This window comes from Vulpes lagopus, chromosome 15, assembly GCF_018345385.1.
Source record: "Vulpes lagopus strain Blue_001 chromosome 15, ASM1834538v1, whole genome shotgun sequence".
Lineage (NCBI taxonomy): Eukaryota > Metazoa > Chordata > Mammalia > Carnivora > Canidae > Vulpes > Vulpes lagopus.
The window spans coordinates 20,696,422-20,719,665 of NC_054838.1; the positions used below are offsets into that span (position 1 = coordinate 20,696,422).

The window sequence follows — 23,244 nt, forward strand, 5'->3', positions numbered from 1 at the left end:
TTGGAGATGATATTAGTTTGACTTTGGAGTTATAGGTCAGAATTTTGAAGACTTCAGCTCCCTCTCTCCATCCTGAGAGCTTGAAAGTGTGTGACACACTTGACTGTATGAGGCCTGATATTTTTGCCAAATACTCATATATTATTACACATCTTCCTATAAAAGACACAGCCTTGGATCTTTGATGTTTTCCCCTGATTGATACTAGTGCAATACAGCTAAGAAAAGTAGCATATTTGAGGTCACAGAAAAAAAATAGTTTAAGTATTTTTTATGAGTTAGAGATTACCAATACATGCGTGTGATCTTGCTATGGAAAACAGTTCATATATTCGTTCTAAAGTTAATCTAGCAGCTGTTTGATAAACAAGCCACTTCTAGAGTGCCGTATACCTTATATTCTCTAATTCTAGCCCTAGCCACCTTGAGAGGTTTTTCCAAGCCTCTATTTCCTGCTAGGGTAGAGTAAAGACTCCATTTCTTGTGGAGGATATTGCCAAAATAACATAAGGAAAGGTTAAGGGTGAGCCATTGGATGCTCTGGGATTTAGCCAACGTGAGATGCCAAAATTTTAGTACTTAACCGTGGTTATGAGCAGAGCAGAGACTCAGTCTGAGGTCCTGGCAATGACAGTGGTTTCCTTCCTGGAAAAAAGACACAACTCTCTGAGAAAAGAGCTTTCACATGAGATGAGGATGTGTTCTCAGGTGACCCATGGCACCAAAACTGAGCTTCTGAAATTTATGGGGAGTAGTAAACAGCTCAGTGATCTAAGCATAATAGACTTCCCTTGGAGACATGAAGAGAGAACGGCTCATAGAGAAAGAAGAAATCCTAAGATACTAAATCCCAAAAGGTTGGAGGAGATTAATTCAGAGATATATTTCTTATCAGTGTAATCTGAAAGCTTACATAAACAGAAGAATACCTTCATTTATAAAACCAAAATGGCCCTATAAAAGTGGGCCACTTATTAGTGTCTGAATTGTTCTTGAGTACAAACTTCAGGGCATTCTAAATTCTGTAGTTGTGAAGGCATGCTTTTAAAAAAACTCTTAGGGGAGTATTTATTCACTATATATAGTGAATAATGTATATGTATGTATATATAGAGAGAGTGAGAGGTTAAATTGATCATTTCTACAACTGAAGAATATTTTATTATTAAAGTTTTTTCTCTTAAAAATTCTTTTCTTTCTTTTTTTGAGTATAGTTGACAGAAAATGTTACATTAGTTTCAAGTATACAGCATGGTGATTCAACAACTCTACGTATTGCACTATGCTCACTACCAGTACACCTACTGTACGTCACCGTACAATGCTATTAAAAATCCATTGACTATATTCCTTATGCTGTACCTTCTGTCTCCATCCCTTACTCATCCTATAACTGGAGGCCTGTATCTCCCACTCCCTTTCACCTATTTCATCCAGGCTCCACACTCCTATCTTTTGGTAACCATCAGTTTGTTCTGTGTATTTCTAGGTCGGATTCTACTTTCGAATTGTTGATCATTTGCTTTCTTTTTCAGATTCCACATATAAATTCAATCATATGGTATTTGTTTTTACTTATCTTATTTGTTTTTCTTTATCTAATTTATTTATTTCATAGTACCCTTTAGGTCCATCCATGTGGTCACAAGTAGCAAGATCTCATTTTCTTTATGGCTAATGTTCTAATGTTATATATATATATAAAACATATCTTCTACATATCTACTTTTTTGTTCATTTGTCTATTTTTGGATACTTAGTTGCTTCCCTATCTTGGCTATTGTAAATAATACTGCAATAAACATAGCGGTGTATGTATCTTTTAGAATTAGTGTTTTCATTTTCTTTGGGTGAAAATCCAGGAGCAGAATTAGTGGATCATATGGTGGTCCATTTTTTTAAATAAATTTATTTTTTATTGGTGTTCAATTTGCCAACATACAGAATAACATCCAGTGCTCATCCCGTCAAGTGCCCCCCTCAGTGCCCCTCAACCATTCCCCCCATCCCCGCCCTCCTCCCCTTCCACCACCCCTACTTCGTTTCCCAGAGTTAGGAGTCTTTATATTCTGTCTCCCTTTCTGATATTTCCCACACATTTCTTCTCCCTTCCCTTATCAGTGTAATCTGAAAGCTTACATAAACAGAAGAATACCTTCATTTATAAAACCAAAATGGCCCTATAAAAGTGGGCCACTTTATTAGTGTCTGAATTGTTCCCTTTCACTATTATTTATATTCCCCAAATGAATGAGAACATATGTTTGTCCTTCTCCGATTGACTTACTTCACTCAGCATAATACCCTCCAGTTCCATCCACGTTGAAGCAAATGGTGGGTATTTGTCATTTCTAATGGCTGAGTAATATTCCATTGTATACATAAACCACATCTTCTTTATCCATTCATCTTTCGATGGACACCGAGGCACCTTCCACAGTTTGGCTATTGTGGACATTGCTGCTAGAAACATTGGGGTGCAGGTGTCCCGGCGTTTCATTACATCTGTATCTTTGGGGTAAATCCCCAACAGTGCAATTGCTGGGTCGTAGGGCAGGTCTATTTTTAACTCTTTGAGGAACCTCCACACAGTTTTCCAGAGTGGCTGCACCAGATCACATTCTCACCAACAGTGTAAGAGGGTTCCCTTTTCTCCACATCTTCTCCAACATTTGTGGTTTCCACCTTGTTAAATTTCCCCATTGTCACTGGTGTGAGGTGGTATCTCATTGTGGTTTTTATTTGTATTTCCCTGATAGCAAGTGATGCAGAGCATTTTCTCATGTGCATGAGAAAATGGCCATGTCTATGTCTTCCTCTGTGAGATTTCTCTTCATGTCTTTTGCCCATTTCATGATTGGATTGTTTGCTTCTTTGGTGTTGAGTTTAATAAGTTCTTTATAGTTCTTGGAAACTAGCCCTTTATCTGATAGGTCATTTTCAAATATCTTTTCCCATTCTGTAGGCTGTCTTTTAGTTTTGTTGACTGTATCCTTTGCTGTGCAAAACATATCAGCAAGAGAAAAACCAAGAACCATATGATACTCTCATTAGATGCAGAGAAAGCATTTGACAAAATACAGCATCCATTTCTGATCAAAACTCTTCAGAGTGTAGGGATAGAGGGAACATTCCTCGACATCTCAAAAGCCATCTACGAAAAGCCCACAGCAAATGTCATTCTCAATGGGGAAGCACTGGGAGCCTTTCCCCTAAGATCAGGAACAAGACAGGGATGTCCACTCTCACCACAGCTATTCAACATAGTACTGGAAGTCCTAGCCTCAGCAATCAGACAACAAAAGACATTAAAGTCATTCAAATTGGCAAAGAAGAAGTCAAACTCTCCCTCTTCGCCAATGACATGATACGCTACATAGAAAACCCAAAAGCCTCCACCCCAAGATTGCTAGAACTCATACAGCAATTTGATAGCGTGGCAGGATACAAAATCAATGCCCAGAAATCAATGGCATTTCTATTCACTAACAATGAAACTGAAGAAAGAGAAATTAAGGAGTCAATCCCACTTACAATTGTACCCAAAAGCATAAGATACCTAGGAATAAACCTAACCAAAGAGGTAAAGGATCTATACCCTAAAAACTATAGAACACTTCTGAAAGAAATTGAGGAAGTCACAAAGAGATGGAAAAATATTTCATGCTCATGGATTGGCAGAATTAATATTGTGAAAATGTCAATGTTACCCAGGGCAATTTACACGTTTAATGCAATCCCTATCAAGATACCATGGACTTTCTTCAGAGAGTTAGAACAAATTATGTTGAGATTTGTGTGGAATCAGAAAAGACCCCAAATAGCCAGGGGAATTTTAAAAAAGAAAACCATAGCTGGGGGCATCACAATGCCAGATTTCAGGTTGTACTACAAAGCTGTGGTCATCAAGACAGTGTGGTACTGGCACAAAAACAGACACATAGATCAATGGAACAGAAGAGAGAATCCAGAAGTGGACCCTTAACTTTATGGTCAACTAATATTCGATAAAGGAGGAAAGACTATCCACTGGAAGAAAGACCGTCTCTTCAATAAATGGTGCTGGGAAAATTGGACATCCACATGCAGAAGAATGAACCTAGACCACTCTCTTTCACCATACACAAAGATAAACTCAAAATGGATGAAAGATCTAAATGTGAGACAAAAGTCCATCAAAATCCTAGAGGAGAACACAGGCAACACCCTTTTTGAACTCAGCCACAGTAACTTCTTGCAAGATATATCCACGAAGGCAAAAGAAACAAAAGCAAAAATGAACTATTGGTATTCCATTTTTAATTCTTCATGGAACCTCCATACTGTTTGCCATAGTGGTTACACCAATTTGCATTCCCACCAGCAGTGCATGAGTATTCCTTTTTGTCCACATTTTCACCAATGCTTGTTATTTCTTGTTTCTTGATTGTATCCATTGTCATAGGGATATCTCGTTGTAGTCTTGATTCCCTGATGATTAGTAATACCAAGCATATTTTCATGTATTTTTTGGACAACTGTATGACTCCTTTCTGAAATGTCTTTTCAGGTCCTCTGTCCATTTTTTAATTGGTTTATTTGGGCTTTTTTGGTCTTGAGTTGTAGGAAGTTCTTTATATGTTTTGAATTGTAGCCCATTATTGGATATATCATTTGCAAATATTTTCTTCTATTCAGTAGGTTGCACTTTGTTGATGATTTACTTCACTGTCCAGAAGATTCTTATTTTGGTTTATTACAGTTCATTTTTTTTGCTTTTGTTTCCCTTGCCTTAGGATACGTATTTAGAATAATATTGCTATGGCTGATGTCAAAGAAATTACTGCTCATGTTCTTTTCTAGATGCCTTATGGTTTGAAGGCTTCACATTTATATGACCAAAGAAGAATTCTAAGTTTCTGATCTATGTAGTTTGATGGTATGTGATGGTATTCACATATTTAAGGAAGATTGGATAAAGACCAGGTTATAGGGGAAGAGAATGAATTCAGATTAGGTCACAACAATCATGAGATACTTTTGAAGCATCCATGTAAAGCCTGCTTATTCAGCACACTGAAAAGTCATCCCAGAGAGCAAAATAGTATTTTTTAACCATTTTACATTCCCACTAGCAGTGTCTGAATGTTCCAGTTTTCCCACATACTTGCCAACATGAGTATTATCTTTTTTATTATAACTACTTTATTGAGAGGCACCTGGGTGACTCAGTAGTTGAGCATCTGCCTTTGACTCAGGTTATGATCCGGGGGTCCTGGGATTTTATCCCACATTCGGTCCCCGCAGGGAGATTGCTTCTCCATCTGCCTATGTTTCTGCCTTTCTCTGAGTCTCTTATGAATAATTAATAATAATAATAATAATAATATCAATTTTAGTAGATGTGAAATAGTATCTCATTGTGCCTTTGTTTCACATTTCCTTAAGGACTAATGTTGAGCATCTCTTCATGTGCTTATAATGGATTATTTACACCTTCTTTGGAGAAATATCTATTCATAGCCTTTGCCCAGTTTTTAATCGGTTTATCTTTTTATGATTGTGTTCTAAAACTTCTGTATGTATTACATACTCAGTTCCCAGAATAAAATCTGAAGGAAAAAAACTGGAATGACAAAATATTACTTGACAATTACTGTAATATAGAATATATTATGTAGGCTATTTTTTGGCATATGATCTTCATGATCTTCATAGTAGTCTCCAACATCGAGTGTATTTCCATGGTGTCAGTTGTAATGTCTCCTCTTTCATTTCTGCTTTTGTTAATTTGTGTCCTCTTTCTTTTTTTCTTAGTAAGTTTAGCTAGAAGTTTCCCAATTTTGTTCATCTTTTCAAAAAACTAGGTCTCACTTTCATTCATGTTTCCACTGTTTTTATGGCCTTCACTTTATTTAGTTCCAGTTTGGTTTAGTGATTTCCACCTTCTGCTTTCTTTGGTTTCAATTTGTTTTTTTTTTTCTTCTAGTTCCTTAAGGTATAAAGTGAAATTGTTTCTGAAATATTTCTTTTTTTCTTAATATCTTCAGCTACTACTATAAGTTTCCATGTAAGAGCTGTTTTGCAACAGCCCTTATGTTTTTTGTTAGGTATCTGGTTTCATTTTTTTTTTGTCAATTTTTTTCTATTCTAATGACTTTCTCTACCCTTTTTCTTTTATTCCACTGTTTGGCCTCTAGTACAATGTTGGATAGAAGTGAAAACAGTTGACATCTTTGTCTTACTGTCATCTTCAGGATAAAATATTTTAATATTTCATCATTAAGTAGGAAATTAGCTGTAAGTTTTCAGTGCATACTTTTATCAAGAGAACTTCCTTCTCTTTTTATTTTTTTTTATTGGACTTCAATTTGCCAACATAAACCATAACACGCAGTGCTCATCCTGCCAAGTACTCACCTCAGTGCCCAACACCCAGTCACCCCAACCTCCCGCCCACTTCCCCTTCAATACCCCTTGTTCATTTCCCAGAGTTAGGTGTCTCTAATGTTTTGTCACCATCACTGATATTTTCACTCATTTTCTCTCCTTTCCCTTTATTCCCTTTCCCTAATTTTTATATTCTCCAAATGAATGAGACCATATTATGTTTGTCCTTTTCCTATAGACTTATTTCACTAAGCATAATACCCTCCAGGTCCCTCCACGTCGAAGCAAATGGTGGGTATTTGGCTGAGTAATATTTATAATGGCTGAGTAATATTCCATTGAATACATAGACCACATCTTCTTTATTCATTCATCTTTTGATGGACACCGAGGCTCCTTCCACAGTTTGGCTATTGTGGACATTGCTGATAGAAAAATTGGGGTGCAGGTGTCCCAGCATTTCACTGCATCTGTATCTTTATGGTAAATCCCAGCAGTGCAATTTCTGGGTCGTAGGGCAGATTTATTTTTAACTCTTTGAGGAACGTCCACACAGTTTATCAGAGTGGCTATACGAATTCAAATTCCAACCAGCAATGCAAGAGGGTTCCCCTTTCTCTACATCCTCTCCAAAATATGTTGTTTCCTGTCTTGTTAATTTTCACAATTCTCACTGGTGTGAGGTGGTATCTCATTGTGGTTTTGATTTGTATTTCCCTGATGGCCAGTGATGCGGAGCATTTTCTCATGTGCTTGTTGGCCATGTCTATGTCTTCCTCTGTGAGATTTCTCTTCATGTCTTTTCCCCATTTCATGACTGCATTGTTTGTTTCTTTGCTGTTGAGTTTAATAAGTTCTTCATAGATCTTGGATACTAGCCCTTTGTCTGATAGATCATTTTCAAATATCTTCTCCCATTCTGTAGGTTGTCTTTGAGTTTTGTTGACTGTATCCTTTGCTTGCAAAAGCTTCTTATCTTGATGAAGTCCCAGTAGTTCATTTTTTCTTTTGTTTCTCTGGCCTTCGTGGATGTATCTTGCAAGAAGTTACTGTGGCCGAGTTCATAAAGGGTGTTACCTGTGTTCTCCTCTAGGATTTTGATGGAATCTTGTCTCACATTTAGATCTTACATCCATTTTGGTGTATCTTTGTGTATGATGTAAGAGAATGGCCCAGTTTTATTCTTCTGCATGTGGATGTCCAATTTTCCCAGCACCATTGATTGAAGAGACTGTCTTTTTTCCAGTGGATAGTCTTTCCTGCTTTGTCGAATAGTAGTTGACCATAAGTTGAGGGTCCACTTCTGGATTCTCTCTTCTGTTCCATTGATCTATGTGTCTGTTTTTGTGCCAGTACCACACTGTCTTGATGACCACAGCTTTGTAGTACAACCTGAAATCTGGCATTGTGATGCCCCCAGCTATGGTTTTCTTTTTTAAAATTCCCCTGGCTATTTGGGGTCTTTTCTGATTCCACACAAATCTCAACATAATTTGTTCTAACTCTCTGAAGAAAGTCCATGGTATCTTGATAGGGATTGCATTAAATGTGTAAATTGCCCTGGGTAGCATGGACTTGTTCACAATATTAATTCTTCCAATCCATGAACATGGAATATTTTTCCATCTATTTGTGTCTTCCTCAATTTCTTTCAGAAGTATTCTGTAGTTTTTAGGGTATAAATCCTTTACCCCTTTGGTAAGGTTTATTCCTAGGTATCTTATGCTTTTGGGTACAATTGTAAATGGGAATGACTCCTTGATTTCTTTTTCTCTGTCTCATTGTTAGTGTATAGAAAAGCCACTGATTTCTGTGCATTGATTTTGTATCCCGCCACACTGCCAAATTGCTGTATGAGTTCTATCAATCTTGGGGTGGAGTTTCTTGGGTTTTCTATGTAGAGTATCATGGCATCTGCAAAGAGGGAGAGTTTGACTTCTTTGCCAATTTGAATTCTGTTTATTTCTTTTTGTTGCCTGATTGCTGAGGCTAGGACTTCTAGTACTATGTTGAATAGCAGTGCTGAGAGTGGACATCCTTGTCGTGTTCCTGATCTTAGAGGAAAGGCTCCCAGTGTTTCCCCATTGAGAATGACATTTGCTGTGGGCTTTTTGAAGATGGCTTTTAAGATGCTGAGCAATGTTCCCCCTATCCCTACACTCTGAAGAGTTTTGATCAGGAATGGATGCTGTATTTTGTCAAATGCTTTCTCTGCATCTAATGAGAGGATCATATGGTTCTCATTTTTTCTCTTCTTGATATGATCTATGACGTTGATTGCCTTACGAGTGTTGAACAAGCCTTGTGTCTGGGGGATAAGTCCAATTTGGTCATGATGAATGATATTCTTAGTGTATTGTTGAATCCTATTGGTTAGTATCTTGTTGAGAATTTTTGCATCTGTATTCACCAGGGATATTGGTCTATAATTCTCCTTTTTGGTGGGGTGTTTCTCTGGTTTTGGAATTAAGGTGATGCTGGCCTCATAGAACGAGTTTGGAAATACTCCATCTCTTTCTATCTTTCCAAACAGCTTTAGTAGAATAGGTATGGGAAGCCATCTGGCCCTGGACTTTTGTGTCTTGGGAGGTTTTTGATGACTGCTTCAATTTCCTCCCTGCTATTGTTCTGTTCGGGTTTTCTATTTCTTCCTGTTCCACTTTTGGTAGTTGTGGTTCTCCAGAAATGCATCCATTTCTGTTAGATTGCCTAATTTATTGGCATATAGCTGCTCATAATAAGTTTTTAAATCATTTGTATTTCCTTGGTATTGGTGGTGATCTCTCCTTTCTCATTCATGATTTTATTAATTTGAGTCTTTTCTCTCTTCTTTTTATAAGGGTGGTGAATGGTTTATCTATCTTAAGTCTTTCAAAGAACAAATTCCTGGTTTTGGTCAACTGTTCCACAGTTCTTCTGGTCTCTATTTAATTGAGTTCTGCTCGAATCCTTATTAATTCTCTTCTTCTGCTGGGTGTAGGATCTATTTGCCGTTTTTTCTCCAGCTCCTTTAGGTGCAAGGTTAGCTTTTGTATTAGAGTTCTTTCCAGTTTTTGGATGGATGCTTGTATTGTGACGTATTTCCCCCTTAGGACTGCTTTTGCTGTATCCCAAAGATTTTGAATGGTTGTATCTTCATTCTCATTAGTTTCCATGAATTTTTTTAATTCTTCTCTAATTTCCTGGTTGACCCTTTCATTTTTTTAGCAGGATGGTTCTTAACCTCCACGTGTTTGAAATCTTTCCAGACTTCTTCTTGTGATTTAGTTCTAGTTTCAAAGCATTATGCTCTGAAAATATTCAGGCTATGATCCCAATCTTTTGGTATCAGTTAAGACTTGATTTATGACCCAGCATGTGGTCTATTCTGGAGAAAGTTCTATGTGCACTTCAGAAGAATGTGCATTCAGTTGCATTTGGATGCAAAGTTCAGTAAATATCCATGAAATCCATCAGGTCCAGTGTATCATTTAAAGCTCTTGTTTTGGGATCCCTGATGGCTCAGCTGGCTTAGCGCCTTCCTATCGCCCAGGGCATGATCCTAAAGTCCCAGGATTGGGTCCCATGTAGGGCTCCCTGCATGGGGCCTGCTTCTCCCTCTGCCTGCATCTCTGTCTCTCTTGCTCTCTCTCTGTGTCTCTCATGAATAAATAAATAAATAAAATCTTTTTTTAAAAAAGTCATGACTTAAAAAAAATAATAAAGCTCTAGTTTCTTTGGTGATGTTGTGTTTAGAAGATCTGTAGATTGTAGAAAGCGCTATGTTCAAGTCACCAAATATAAGTGTATTGTTATCTAAGTATGTCTTAACTTTGGTTAATAATTGATGTTATACTTGGCATCTCCCACATTCGGGGCATATATATTGATGATTGTTAGGTCCTCTTTTTGGATAGATCCTTTAAGTATGATATAGTGTCCCTCTTCATCTCTTACTACACTCTTTGGGATAAACTTTAATTTATCTGATATAAGGATTACCACCCCCGCTTTCTTTTGAGGACTATTTGAATGGTAAATTGTTCTCCAACCTTTTATTTTCAGGCTGTAGGTGTCCTTCTGTCTATAATGAGTCTCTTGTAGACAGCAAATAGATGGGTCTTCTTTTATATCCAGTCTCAAACCCTGCACCTTTTGATGAGGTTATTTAGCCCATCACATTCAGAGTTTTTATGAAAGTTATGAATTTAGTGTCATCATGATACCTATTCAGTCCCTGTTTTGTGGATTGTTTCCTTGGACTTCCTCTTTCTCTTACAGGGTCCCCCTTAATATTTCTTGCAGAGCTGGCTTCGTGGTCACATATTCTTTCAATTTCTGCCTATCTTGGAAGCTCTTTATCTCTCCTTCTATTCTGAATGAGAGCCTTGCTGGATAAAGTATTCTAGGCTGCATGTTCTTCTCAATTAGGACCCTGCCAGCTCTTTCTGGCCTGCCAGGTCTCTGTGGAGAGGTCGGCTGTTAACCTAATACTTCTCCCCATAAAGGTTAGGGATCTCTTGTCTCTTTCTCCTTTAAGGATCTTCTCTTTAACTTTGGAATTTTCAAGTTTCACTATTAAATGTCGAGGTGTTGAACAGTTTTTATTGATTTTGGGGGGGTGATCTCTCTATCTCCTGGATCTGAATGCCTGTTTCCCTTCCCAAGTTAGGGAAGTTCTCAGCTATGATTTGTTCAAATACACTTTCTGGTCATCTGTCCTTTTCAGTGCCCTTGGGAACCCCAGTTAAACGTAGATTTTTCCTTTCGAGGCTGTCATTTATTTCCCTTCACCTATCCTCATCATCTTTTAGTTGTTTGTCTCCCTTTTTACTCAGCTTCCTTCCTTGCCATCAACTTGTCTTCTATGTCACTCGCTCATTCTTCTACCTCGTTATCCCTCATCGTTAGGACCTCCAGCTTGGATTGCATCTCATTTAATTGATTTTTAATTTCAGCCTGATTAGATCTAAATTCTGCAGTCATGAAGTCTCTTGAATCCTTTATGCTTTTTTTTCTAGAGCCACCAGTAGCTTTATAATTGTGCTTCTGAATTGGCTTTCTGACATTGAATTGTCCAAATCCAAATTTTGTAACTGTGTGGGAGGGAGGACTGTTTCTGATTCTTTCTTTTGTGGTGAGTTTTTCCTTCTAGTCATTTTGCTCCATGCAGAGTGACAAAAAAAAGTTGTACTGGGAAAAGGAGAAAAAGAGAGAAAAAAGAAAAAAGGGGGGGGGGGCTGAAACAAACAGAAAACAACAAGGGGGAGTATCCTCTGATTCTCTATAGTGTAAATCCCTCGACTTCCCCTGGAACTTTGCAGTGCTACTTGGTCAATAACTTGCTTTTCCCCTGTCCTTCTTTCTAGCTGGTCTTCTGGGGCAGGGGCCTTCTGTGCTGATTCTCAGGTGTGTGCACCTGGCAGGGAGCTGCCCAGCCTCCTGACAGGTGCACGGCTCAGTGGGAGCTATTTATCCTTTGAGGCCCCTGCTCAGTCCCAGGCACAGGGTGACACCAGGAGGAACAACAACAGTGGCGGCAGCCAGCTCTCCAGCCCTGGAGTCAGCTCCCGTAGTAACTACCGCAGCTCCCAGTCCATGGATGCTGGGGGGGGTGGGGGGTGGCGTGCTGATCTGCACAGCTCGGGGCCGCCCAGTGTCCTCCCGGCCTCTGCCTGTCCCGGGGGGAGCGCCGGATCTTGGGCTGTGTCCCCAGCGCCCTGGGCTCTGCGGCCTGAGCTGCTGGAATTGTGCTCCTGGGGCCCCACAGCCCCCTCCGCGTGGAGCCGATGTCCGAGCCACCTCCGAGATGCTCCTGGGGCCGCACCAGGCATGCGCTGCAGCCCTTTAGGGAGCTCGGCCACTCTCCCTGGGGCGCAGGTGTCTGTTAGTGTCCCAGGGAGCCCGAGGGCATCCCCGCCCTCCTGGGGTCCTGTTCCAACTCCCTGCGAGCACCTTTCCACCCCGGAAGATTGGTGCAGCTCCTGCTTCTCTGAGACGGAGCTTTCCTGTCCTGGGGGCACTCGCCCCAGCCTTAGCCCTGCTCCTCGGGCCCCTCCCCCCTGGATGCTTTTTTATTTATTTCTTTATTTTTTTCCATCTTCCTACCTTGATAGAAGTGCAAACTCTTCTCACTGTAGCTTTCCAGCTGTTCTCTCTTTAAATCTCAGACTGAATTCATAGGTTTTCAGGATGATTTGAAAGTTATCTAGGTAATTTGGTGAGGAAAGGTGAATTGGGGACCCTACTCTTCTGCCATCTTGCCCCCTCTCAAGACAACTTCCTTCTAAATTCACTTTTTTACTGTGTGTTTTTGTCATGAATAGATGTTTGATTAAAACAAATGTCTTAATCTAGTATAATAATCATAAGATTTTTTTTCCTTTTTAAATCCATTTTGTGGTATTTAAATTGATAACTTTTTTTATGTGTGTGCTTAACCAACCAACTTTGAGTTCCTGTAATAAATCCCACTTGGTCATAATATATTATCATACAACCCCTTACACACATTCACACATACACACACACTCACATGCTTATCGAGATTTTTATATAACTAATTCATTTTCTTAATAAATGCATGACAACTATAACTTTACATTCCTTCTTAGATTGCTTATAGTGTTTTTAATATGTATATCTCATCTATATTTTCAAATGTATGGGATACATTGTTCTTGACATCCTCTTTTTGTTTATTTTGGTAAATGTTTCATATTAGTTTGAGAAATAAAATTATACTTAAACCTGGTAGATGTTGTTTACTGTGCAAGCCAATCAGTTTAAGTTGCTTGTGTTCAGATATTCTGACACTATTTAGATTTTTCTAACTCTGCTCTTCAGTTGCTGAGAGGATATGTTAAAATATCCAACTATGATTTCAATTTCCCCTTCTAGTTCTATCCACCTCTTTTGTGAGTATGATTATGTGTGCATGTATCTATAATGATATTAAGCACATACAAAGTTAGGTATATTTTCCCGTTGAATTGCTACTGTAATCATTACAAAATTTTGTACTTTATGACTCCTAATATTTATTGTGTTAAAATTTACTTTGCCTGCTATAGCCACACAAGCTTTCTCTTATATAATATTCTTATATTATATATAATGTATATGTTACATATATTCATAATATGTCTTCTAAAAATAATAGATTTTCTTAGGATTTTTTCATTTCATTTTCTTTCACTGAATTGCTTAATCAGCTTATATTAATGTTGTTACTAACATAATTTTTGTCAAGTCTACCATGTTCTTATAGTCTTTTTTACCATGTCTCATCTGTTCTTTCCTTTGTTCCTCTTGCCACTTCTGGGCCAATAAAATAGGTGTTACTGTTGTCGTTGTATTTTTTCTTCGATGTTAGTTTTGTTGTGCATTCCTATATTTCATTCTGAGCTTCCATCAGATAATCATTATTCTATATTCTGAATAACATACTTAACTTAGTTTTTCTACTCAGTGTTTGTTTATGCAAATAGATATTTGTTTTATCTTCTTTTTTGAAGTATTTTTCATTAGATCAGAATTCTAAGTTGCAAGTGTTTTTGAGGCACTTCAAATATAACATTTCATTTTCTTTTGGCTTCCATTGTTTCTATTGAAAAGTTGACCAGCAGTCTAAAGGCTGTTTCATTAAAGATAGTGTGTAGAGATTATGACTCTGCAAACCCACTCCATGTTCTGAATAAAATATCCCCAATTCCATAAGGGCTTGCATGTGTGTATGTGCGCATGTGAGTAAAGATGTCCAGTATAGTACTATTTGTGTCGATAGAGACTGAAAAAACTTGTATATTTATAATCAGGGAAAATATTGTTAGTTGCATGCAAGGAAAGTCTATAAAAATAATCAGAAGCAATAAGTGAAGTATCTATAATTTTTAAAAATACATTTTTAAAAATAATTGAGTTAAAAGTAAGGAATATATTAATTTAGCACAATAAAATGGATGTAAGTTTCTAAAATAAATATTAGCAAATGACTTCATAGTCATATGTTTAAGAATATATGTCAAAACATGGACAATATCAATGAATAATAGGCCTGAAAATTAGATGTGAAATAAGATCAAAGTAAAAAAAAAAAAAGAAAGACCTAGAAATAACAAGGTGTCATTAAAAAAATGAAATCATGAATTTTATTTCACCTTGAACTTGCACTTGAGCTTCCATGAATCCATTAAAGAGTTGATCAATCTATGGTCATTAGCATACAATGGCATTTATGGCTATGTATACTGGAATGCTTAGGGAATGAGTGCAAAAAGAAAAGAGAGTTGAACCCAGGGATATCCTAATATAAAAAAATCCAGAGGAATAGGGAAAGAAAATAGAACTATAAGGAATATTCAATGAGAATGAAAAGTGACTTAGACTGTGTGATGTGTTCGAGAATTCAAGAAAAGGGAGGTTTTTTAGACAAAGGGACTAATAAATTATATTCACTATTGTGGAGAGGCAGGGCAAGCAAGATGGGAATAGGGAAGGACCTATTAACTTTAGTAATATGAAAATCATTTGTGAAATTGACAAAAGCAATTACAGTGAAAAAAAATGAGATGAAAGATATTCTGAAGAAAACCAGGAATGGGTAAGAATTATTTCAAGATGTATAAGTAGAGATAATGAGTACTGGTAATCTTTAAGGAAATTCTACTATCAAAATGCAGAGAAATAAAATATGAAAAGAGGGTGATTTTTGTGATGAATGTTTATTTATGTTATGCCTTTATAAAATGCAAAATACTAGGGATGGCTGGGTGGCTCAGAGGTTGAGCATCTGCCTTCAGCTCAGGGCATAATCCTGGGATCCCAGGATCAAGTCCCACATCAGGCTCCCTGCATGGAGCCTGCTTCTCCCTCTGCCTCTCTTTCTCTCTTTCTCTCTCTCTCTCCCCCCCCTCATAAATAAATAAAATATATTTTTTAAAATGAAAAATACTAGAGGTTATGTTTTTAATGGAAATTAATGAGCATAAATTACCAGCATCAGAGAGAAGTAATTCTTAGAAGTTGGGCAGGAAAAACCAACTTTGCAATCTCCTTTATGCTATCTGTGACAATGCTGTAAAACTATCATTATTTTGAATCTTTCACTTCATATTAATTTAGAAATAACTTGAATATTGTACAAAAAATATTTAAGCAATTCTTTTTTTTTGTTTTGTTTTGTATATTTAAGCAATTCTTAAGTCAAGTCTCAGTTCAAAAGAAGAAAAGTAACTAATGCTCCTCATAGTCCTGTACTTATAGAAATATACATTTACTGTATTTTTTAAATAATGGTCATTCATATTATATTTCATAAATGTCATAACTGTTATTCATAGCTCCTTTCAAACTGCTTATTTTTTGAAAGCCACCTTGAAGACAAAAGACAACTTACCAGTTGGGAAGTAAGTAATTAACTTAATGTCTCATCTGGGACAGACCTTGTCAGGTACAAGTCAAGTTTCTCAAAGGACCACAGAGGTTTACACCTCATACAGAGAACATTTGTTCGTTTCATGTTTTAAAAGTTGCTAAGAAAAAAAGACTTTTGTGAGTAATGAGAATATATAATACATTTTTCCAAGGTTAAATTACAGTTATCCATATGGAAATTCCATTTACAATTAAAAAAAAAAAAAAAAGATGATTTGGGTCATCTGCTCCAGAACATTAGTTTCGCTTGATTCAATCTTCTGGATAATTGCCCAAGCTTATTATTAGGATTTTTTATTTTTGGGACCTAATATTACTGAGACCTGAATTACACAGAAGACTTAGAGGTAAAAAAAACTCACATGGACGGTGATATGGCATGAAAAATTACTTTGGTATTCTGCAGAAAATTTAATGGGAATGAATTATTCATCATCTTTATGTGGAAAAATCATACACCTATTCTCGGAAATTCTCCTGCCTAAACAGATGAAGAGAAACGTTTTTTCCCTTCACATCCCAACTCAGGCAAATATCCCTTTCATATGCTTTGGGATTTGATATCCTTAGAACCCAAAAGGATCTTTACAACACAGTCTCGTATCTGCTTGGTTTTCACCCCATAAACAATAGGGTTCATAGTGGGAGGCAGGAGCAGATAAACATTGGCCACAATGATGTGGCAAGAGGGAGGGATTGTGTGGCCCCCAAAGCGGTGGGAAAAGAAAGAGAAGAAGGCTGGACTGTAGGAGAAAACAATGGCACAGATGTGGGCAGTGCAGATGCTGAAGGCCTTCTGTCGAGCATCTGCTGGAGAGAGGCTGACCACTGCCCGGAGGATCATGGTGTAGGAGATTGTGATGCACAGGATGTCAAAGCCTCCAATCAGGAGGGCAACTGTCAGACCGTAGACGGCATTGACCTTGATGTCCCCACAGGATAATTTGGCTACAGACATGTGGTCACAGTAGGTGTGGGGAATTATATTGCCTCTGCAGTAGGGCAGGCGCTTTGTGAGGAAAGTGATGGGAATGATGAGCAACACCCCTCTGAGAAAGGTAGAGAGCCCAGCCTTTGCAATAACAGAATTGGTGAGAGCAGTAGAATAGTGCAGAGGGTAGCAGATGGCCACATAGCGGTCCAGGGCCATGAGCATGAGAACCCCAGACTCCATCCCTGTGAAAGTATGGAAAAGAACATCTGGACCAGGCATCCATCAAAGCTGATTTCCTTGAAATGGAACCAGAGTATGCTGAGGGCTTTAGGGATTGTACTAGAGCATATGAAAAGGTCAGTTAGGGAAAGCATAGTTAAAAAGTAGTACATGGTCCTGTGCAGGGAGTCCTCATAGCAGATGAGATAGAGAAGCCCACAATTCCCTACCATGGCCACAATATACATGGAGCAGAATGGGAAGGAAATCCACATATGCATGTATTCCAGTCCTGGGATCCCATTAAGAATGAATGAACCTGGAGTCAGGTCTGTTTGGTTCAGCATTAGCATCATCAAGCTAGAATGATCATTAATCATGTTATAGAATTTGTGAGTCCACCTAGATAGAGATAAATGAAGAAAATATTTGGTCATAGTCACTGACTTAATTTCTTTTGCCTTTTTTCCTCTAGGTACATTTCAATTGGCCAAACAACCAATTTTTCTGACTTCCAGGGAATAGGAGTATAAATATTGTGTTAATCAAATAGATTATTTTTTTTCAAATAGATTATTTTATATGTCTATTATATTTTATTCATTTATCAATATAGACAACAAATACTTTTTTAGTGCTTAATACTTGCCTAGTTTTTTAATAGACAAATGTCATTCACTTATAAAAGACAGTTTGGTTATTATTTTTCTGAAGCTATTTTTGTTAAACTGTATTATTTAAATATTGATGACTACATATATATTCCCAAAAAATAAACATGAAAAATCATGGGACTTTAAATAAATTATATTTTGAAAAAAAATAGTAATGTCTTTTGCAAGTGGGCATTAGGAAGTTGGTTTTGGGGATAGAAATAGGAGCCAATCATGAAATACTTAATCAACTCTTTATATTTCTAATCAACTCTTAATAGCAAAATTCTCCTAAGGAAATAGGCTGACGGTCACCTGATTCTCATATATCATACTGAAAAGTACAGCTGTCAGAATGTTTTTAAAATTATTGAAATATAGTTTAATTACTATTATTTGGAAAACACAAAAGGAACCTCTAAGAATAAAAGCAGAATGTAAATGCATAAATCACTGTAAAAATACTAACTAAACAAAACATTCTTATAAAACAGAGAAAGCAAATGATTCCTAAATACATCAATAAAATGTGAATAAGACAAAGGGCAAATAAAATACTTTGTTTTAGACTATTAGGATAAATTATTTAAACTGCCCTATTAAATGGACATAAATCTGTTGATTTTATAAAAATGTATATAAAGAAGTACAGAGGGCCATATGATAAAGAAAACTAAATAACAAAGTAAAATAATGTACAATCCTTAGATAAAATACACATAAACTTTGGAGCAGACATATTAACAACCTTTTTTATGGAGGTTAACAAAGAAGGACACATCAGGGAGCTTGATGTGGGACTCCATCCCAGGACCTTGGGATCACAACCTGAGCCAAAGGCAGACGCTCAAAAACTCAATCACCCAGGTGCCCCATAATATTCCACTTCTATTAAAGCAACACCTGGGCATATGCTCATGTTAATAAATTTTAAAATACATATTGGTACACATTTCTTTGATGGAGAGACAAATACGTGTTAAAAAAGTAATTTTAAAAGAGTAATTTAATGAATGTGTGAGTAAATCATTCATATAATTCACTTAATATCCAACTTGGTTCCCTTGAGGTCTTTGCAAAACTTCATAGGAAATGGAGCCAAACCTCTAGGATAGTGACATCATTAAGTTCTATTAAAATATCTCATTTCTGATCTATATCCAGGTATCTATCTACATGCACACACACATGTTCACATATCAATATATATATATATACACACACATGCATTCACATGTATATACAGATACATGTTTAGATATTTGTCAATTATCATTTGGGCTCCCTGGAGGTTAGCTTGATTCCAATACTAAGTGTGTCTCTGAAGCTTTGAAATGTTCCCTTAGGATATTTGGGGTATATAACATTCATTTTCCTTCAGGCTCAAGTCAATAGTCATCGTATCAAGAAGTTAAAAACTTGCCCATAGACTGATGTGGTTAAGACTGTAAAGTGTTTATTAAATAAAATAATATAATTTATTTGAATATTTTTTCTGTAATTTGATATCCAGGGCTTTTTGATTTAATAAAAATACTGCAATAATGTAATTGTTTGTAAATCATATAAGACACTCTATTATTTAAAACAAATAGAAGGGGATCCCTGGGTGGCTCAGCAGTTTAGCACCTGCCTTCGGCCTAGGGCATGATTCTGGAGTCCGGGGATCGAGTCCCACATCGGGCTCCCTGCATGGAGCCTGCTTCTCCCTCTGCCTGTGTCTCTGCCTCTCTCTCTCTCTGTGTGTGTGTGTGTGTGTGTGTGTCATGAATAAATAAATCTTTAAAAAAATAAAATAAAATAAAATAAAACAAATAGTTTTCGTTCTATCATGCCAAGGACAAGTTTATCTTCAGAACATCTTTACTAATTTTATTGAAGAAATGGATTTGTCAATGACATTTAAATGTATAAGTGCTGTATAGCTAAAGATATTGACTTTGATTTTTTTTATTTCTAACCTTATTAGCCTCAGTTTTGATTTTTTTAAATTATTCTTTCCCTTTGGACCTCATTGAAGCTTCCTTTTTGAACTAATACGATTTTTTTTTTTTGAGACCAAGGAAGAAAACATTATTGGCATAGAAGAAAAACTAAGATGGTGTGGTATTGCAGATATCACAACAGAAAGATTCTGGGGCAGATATGGTTAATAATACAGCATGCTGTACTGAAATCTAGTTAGAAAAGACTACCAGTGGCTTTGATGGCAGGTGGTTCACTGGAAACTTTAGCTTGTGATTGAAGTCAGATTATAATGTAGAAAGGAATAGGAGTCAAGAAAGCAAAAAATAATTAGTTCCAAAAATATTTTCCAGAAACTTGCATAAAAAAATAACTAAGGTCAAGGGAAATTTTTCTATTGGTCAATGTACCAATACATTCAAACAAGTTATAGAAATAAATAAAAGAAGTGACTGGTGGTCTGAGCTCTCTTGAGCATATTTTGAGAAGCTTGCTTAATCAGAAAAAGGAATTAGTAATAAATGTGTACAGTAGTAAAGGAGGAAACAATGCTTATAGATGTCAAAGTTAATGTGAGGATTAGAATTTGAGGTAGTTTACTTCTAATTGTTATCATTTTTCTTTATGGAATATAAATAACTGGACTAAGGCAACCATGAAGGGCAAAGGGTGCATAAGAAAACTGAAAATGGTAAGCACATTTTCAAACTATGCAACAGGTAAAAGCATAGCCACGTAGAAATAGGCTCTTACTTAATATCCAAAATTGTGAGCAAACTATACTTGCAATATGCATGTCTATATACTTTCTTTGGAACTGCTCCACACTCTGAGGATAGGAAGTTAAAACACAGAGTACAGAAGTGTCCCAGAGTGGGGTATAGGGTTTATAAGCTGGCAAGATTATAAACTTGAAGTATAAAATTGAAAGTCAGCTGATGAACTATGGTGTTTAGAACTGTATAAAATTCTTAAAAAATGATTAAGAATATCTCAATTTGAGGATTAGAATGAAAAATTAATTAAATTAGTATCACCCATGCACTGATAATCCTCCTATAGAATAACATAATGATTTTCTTTCCTTTGAAAAACATATTCAGCATACTTTATTGAATTCTAATATTTAAAACTATCTCTATGTGAAGTATCACGGTCAAAATATTCATATTCTTGGGAAAGGAAGTTTTAAAAAGCTAGTCCTTTAGTGTTCAGCTCTCAGGACTGATACTCTCCAAAGGAGCAAGAGCCTATGAATTTCCAGCAGGGCCTTTTACATCTCCTCTACTTGGCATTGTGGATGGTTCTCTTTCTTCTTTTCTAAATAAATGGATGAATGAATGAATGGTTAGGACTTGCTCATCTGATTGGTTCACGTAAGTGACTGTTCTTTGTGTGTTTAGTGATAGAAGTCAATGACCTCTGGGAGGACCTTGTAATAAGGTATTTGGACATTGCTTTTCAAGGAATAATATCCTAGTCATTGAAATTAAGTTGGCTCCCTAGAGGGTGGAGACAATAATATATCTGTAGAATGAATATTCCAAACTTAGAAATGAAGAGCTATTCCTGACCTATCCTATGCTCTCATCCATAGATGTCTTATTATTCTGTGCCAGAGGATTCTAGGTTTCAAATTCTTGCTCTCCAATTTGCTAATATTGTAGGTATTGGTGAGTCCTTCTCTTCTTTTGGCTTCAAGAGCTAATGGAGAAAATATAAGATTTATGCAAAAGCATGTAAGTCCCTGACAGTTCTATTTTCTTTAACTGTGGCTGTATGCCCCATATTCTGGTCCTTGCAGATGGGACACATCAGCTCTAGTGTGAAGTATGTAGTTAGAAATCCATGTCTGCTGTATAAGGAGAAGGCCAGAAAATGAGAGAAGTCCTATGATTATCAGAGGCTCTTCTAATATAAGTTGGAAGAACCTCAATAAGTTATACTTCCCTGGATGGAAGTTAAGGATGCTGAACTAATTTGACCTCCTCTGTGATTTATTATTCTTGGGAGTGGTCTAGGAGGTACTGTGAAGGACATTGGTACCTGACTAAGACCTCTTTTCAGTCCCAAATACTGAATATTGTTTAATATTGAGAATCTTTTTTGGACTAAGTCCCTTCTGTACTTCTGGATCACTCTGGTACTTTGAACCCAGTTCCCTGCGCCCTGTGAAACACCCTGATAACCCTTTCCCGGATTTCTTTGGTTTTAACTCCATATACCATAGGGTTAAGAGCAGGTGGGAAGAGCAGATAAACATTGGCCAAAAGAATGTGAATATGAAGTGGAACATGGTGGCCAAAGCGATGGGTAAAAAAGGAGAAGAGGGCTGGTGTATAAGAGATTAGGATGACACAGACATGAGAACCACAGGTCCCCAAGGCCTTGGACCGAGCTTCATGGGATGAAAGACGGAGGACAGCCCGTGCAATAAAGACATAGGAAAGACCAATGCAGAATAAGTCAACCCCTATGACCAACAGTGCTGCTGTCAGCCCATACACACGGTTAGGCCTGGTATCTCCACATGCTAGCTTCACAACAGCCATGTGCTCACAGTATGTGTGGGGGATCACATGGCTTTGGCAGAAGCTCAAACGCCCAATGAGGAAGGGACATGGGAGCATGAGCATGGAGCCCCGCACCATAGCTACCACTCCAATGCGGGCAATGATGGTGTCCGTGAGGATAGTAGCATAACGGAGTGGGTGACAAATGGCCACATAGCGATCAAAGGCCATGGCCAGAAGCACAGTAGACTCCATCATGCAGAAGGCATGAATGAAGAACATCTGTGCCAGGCAGGCAGAGGCAGAGATGTGTCCAGCTCCACACCAGAGGATGGCCAATAGCTTGGGAACTGTGGAGAAGGAGGCAGCCAAGTCGATGGTAGAGAGCATGCAGAGGAATAAATATACAGGCTTGTGCAGGGCTGGTTCAGTGGCAACAACAACCAGGATGGTAATGTTGCCCACAATTGTGGCTGTGCCCAGGCAGCACACGGGGAGTGAGAGCCACAGGTGAAATTGTTCCAGACCTGGGATACCCAGGAGGAGAAAAACAGAAGGGTCCAGATTAGTGTGATTAGGAGACTGGACAAAAGCTCTAGGCATCTTCTCTAGTCAGAAACCACCACACAGTATCACATCACCTGGAAAGACAAACACAGAAGAGAGATATGAATGAGCCTTGACTGACACTTACTAGCTATATAATGTTAGATAAGTGTTATCAACTATAAATGGGAAAACTAAAAGTAATGTCCCCCAGAGTTGTTAAGAGAATTGCATTGGTTAATATTTGTACAGAGCTTTGAGTAGTACTTGGTACATAATACTTGTCAGATAAAATAAATGAATCTGAAAAAATGATTCAACCAAGCATCTGAAGAAATTAGAATTGTCTTCCAGCTAAAATCTTTTGTTGTCAAAGAAAGATAGGAACTTCGTTCATTCTTCCCAGGAATATAACACACACACACACACACACACACACACACACACACACACACACTCGTACTCTTTTCTGAAGTACTGGTAGAGATACGATGGGACTTGTATCAGTCCAGACTGACTTTGTGTCATACCAGAACACAAACTGTTAATGCAGTTCACTGGATGGAGTTGGATATTTTTCTTGCTTTTCAACTTAGAATGGATTATGGTTTGGGACCCAGTGCTTGGAAAC

At 37.4% G+C, this 23,244-nt stretch overlaps 2 protein-coding genes across 2 annotated transcripts; both read right to left on the minus strand.

The window, feature by feature from the left end:
* Positions 1–16,324: 16,324 nt before the first annotated feature.
* Positions 16,325–17,289, minus strand: LOC121476608 (olfactory receptor 52N4-like). The gene is given in 2 exon segments (XM_041730705.1): positions 16,325–16,974; positions 16,977–17,289. Coding segments are annotated over 2 exon segments (963 nt in total).
* A 4,400-nt stretch (positions 17,290–21,689) lies between these two features.
* LOC121476111 (putative olfactory receptor 52P1) lies at positions 21,690–22,670 on the minus strand. Its single transcript, XM_041729853.1, has one exon. It carries the CDS (start codon positions 22,668–22,670, stop codon positions 21,690–21,692), a length of 981 nt encoding a protein of 326 aa, XP_041585787.1.
* Between the last annotated feature and the right edge of the window lie 574 nt (positions 22,671–23,244).

What these genes read in the sequence shown, in the direction of transcription:
- LOC121476111 (XM_041729853.1), bottom strand. Translation starts at nt 22,670, where the DNA reads ATGCCTAGAGCTTTTGTCCAGTCTCCTAATCACACTAATCTGGACCCT.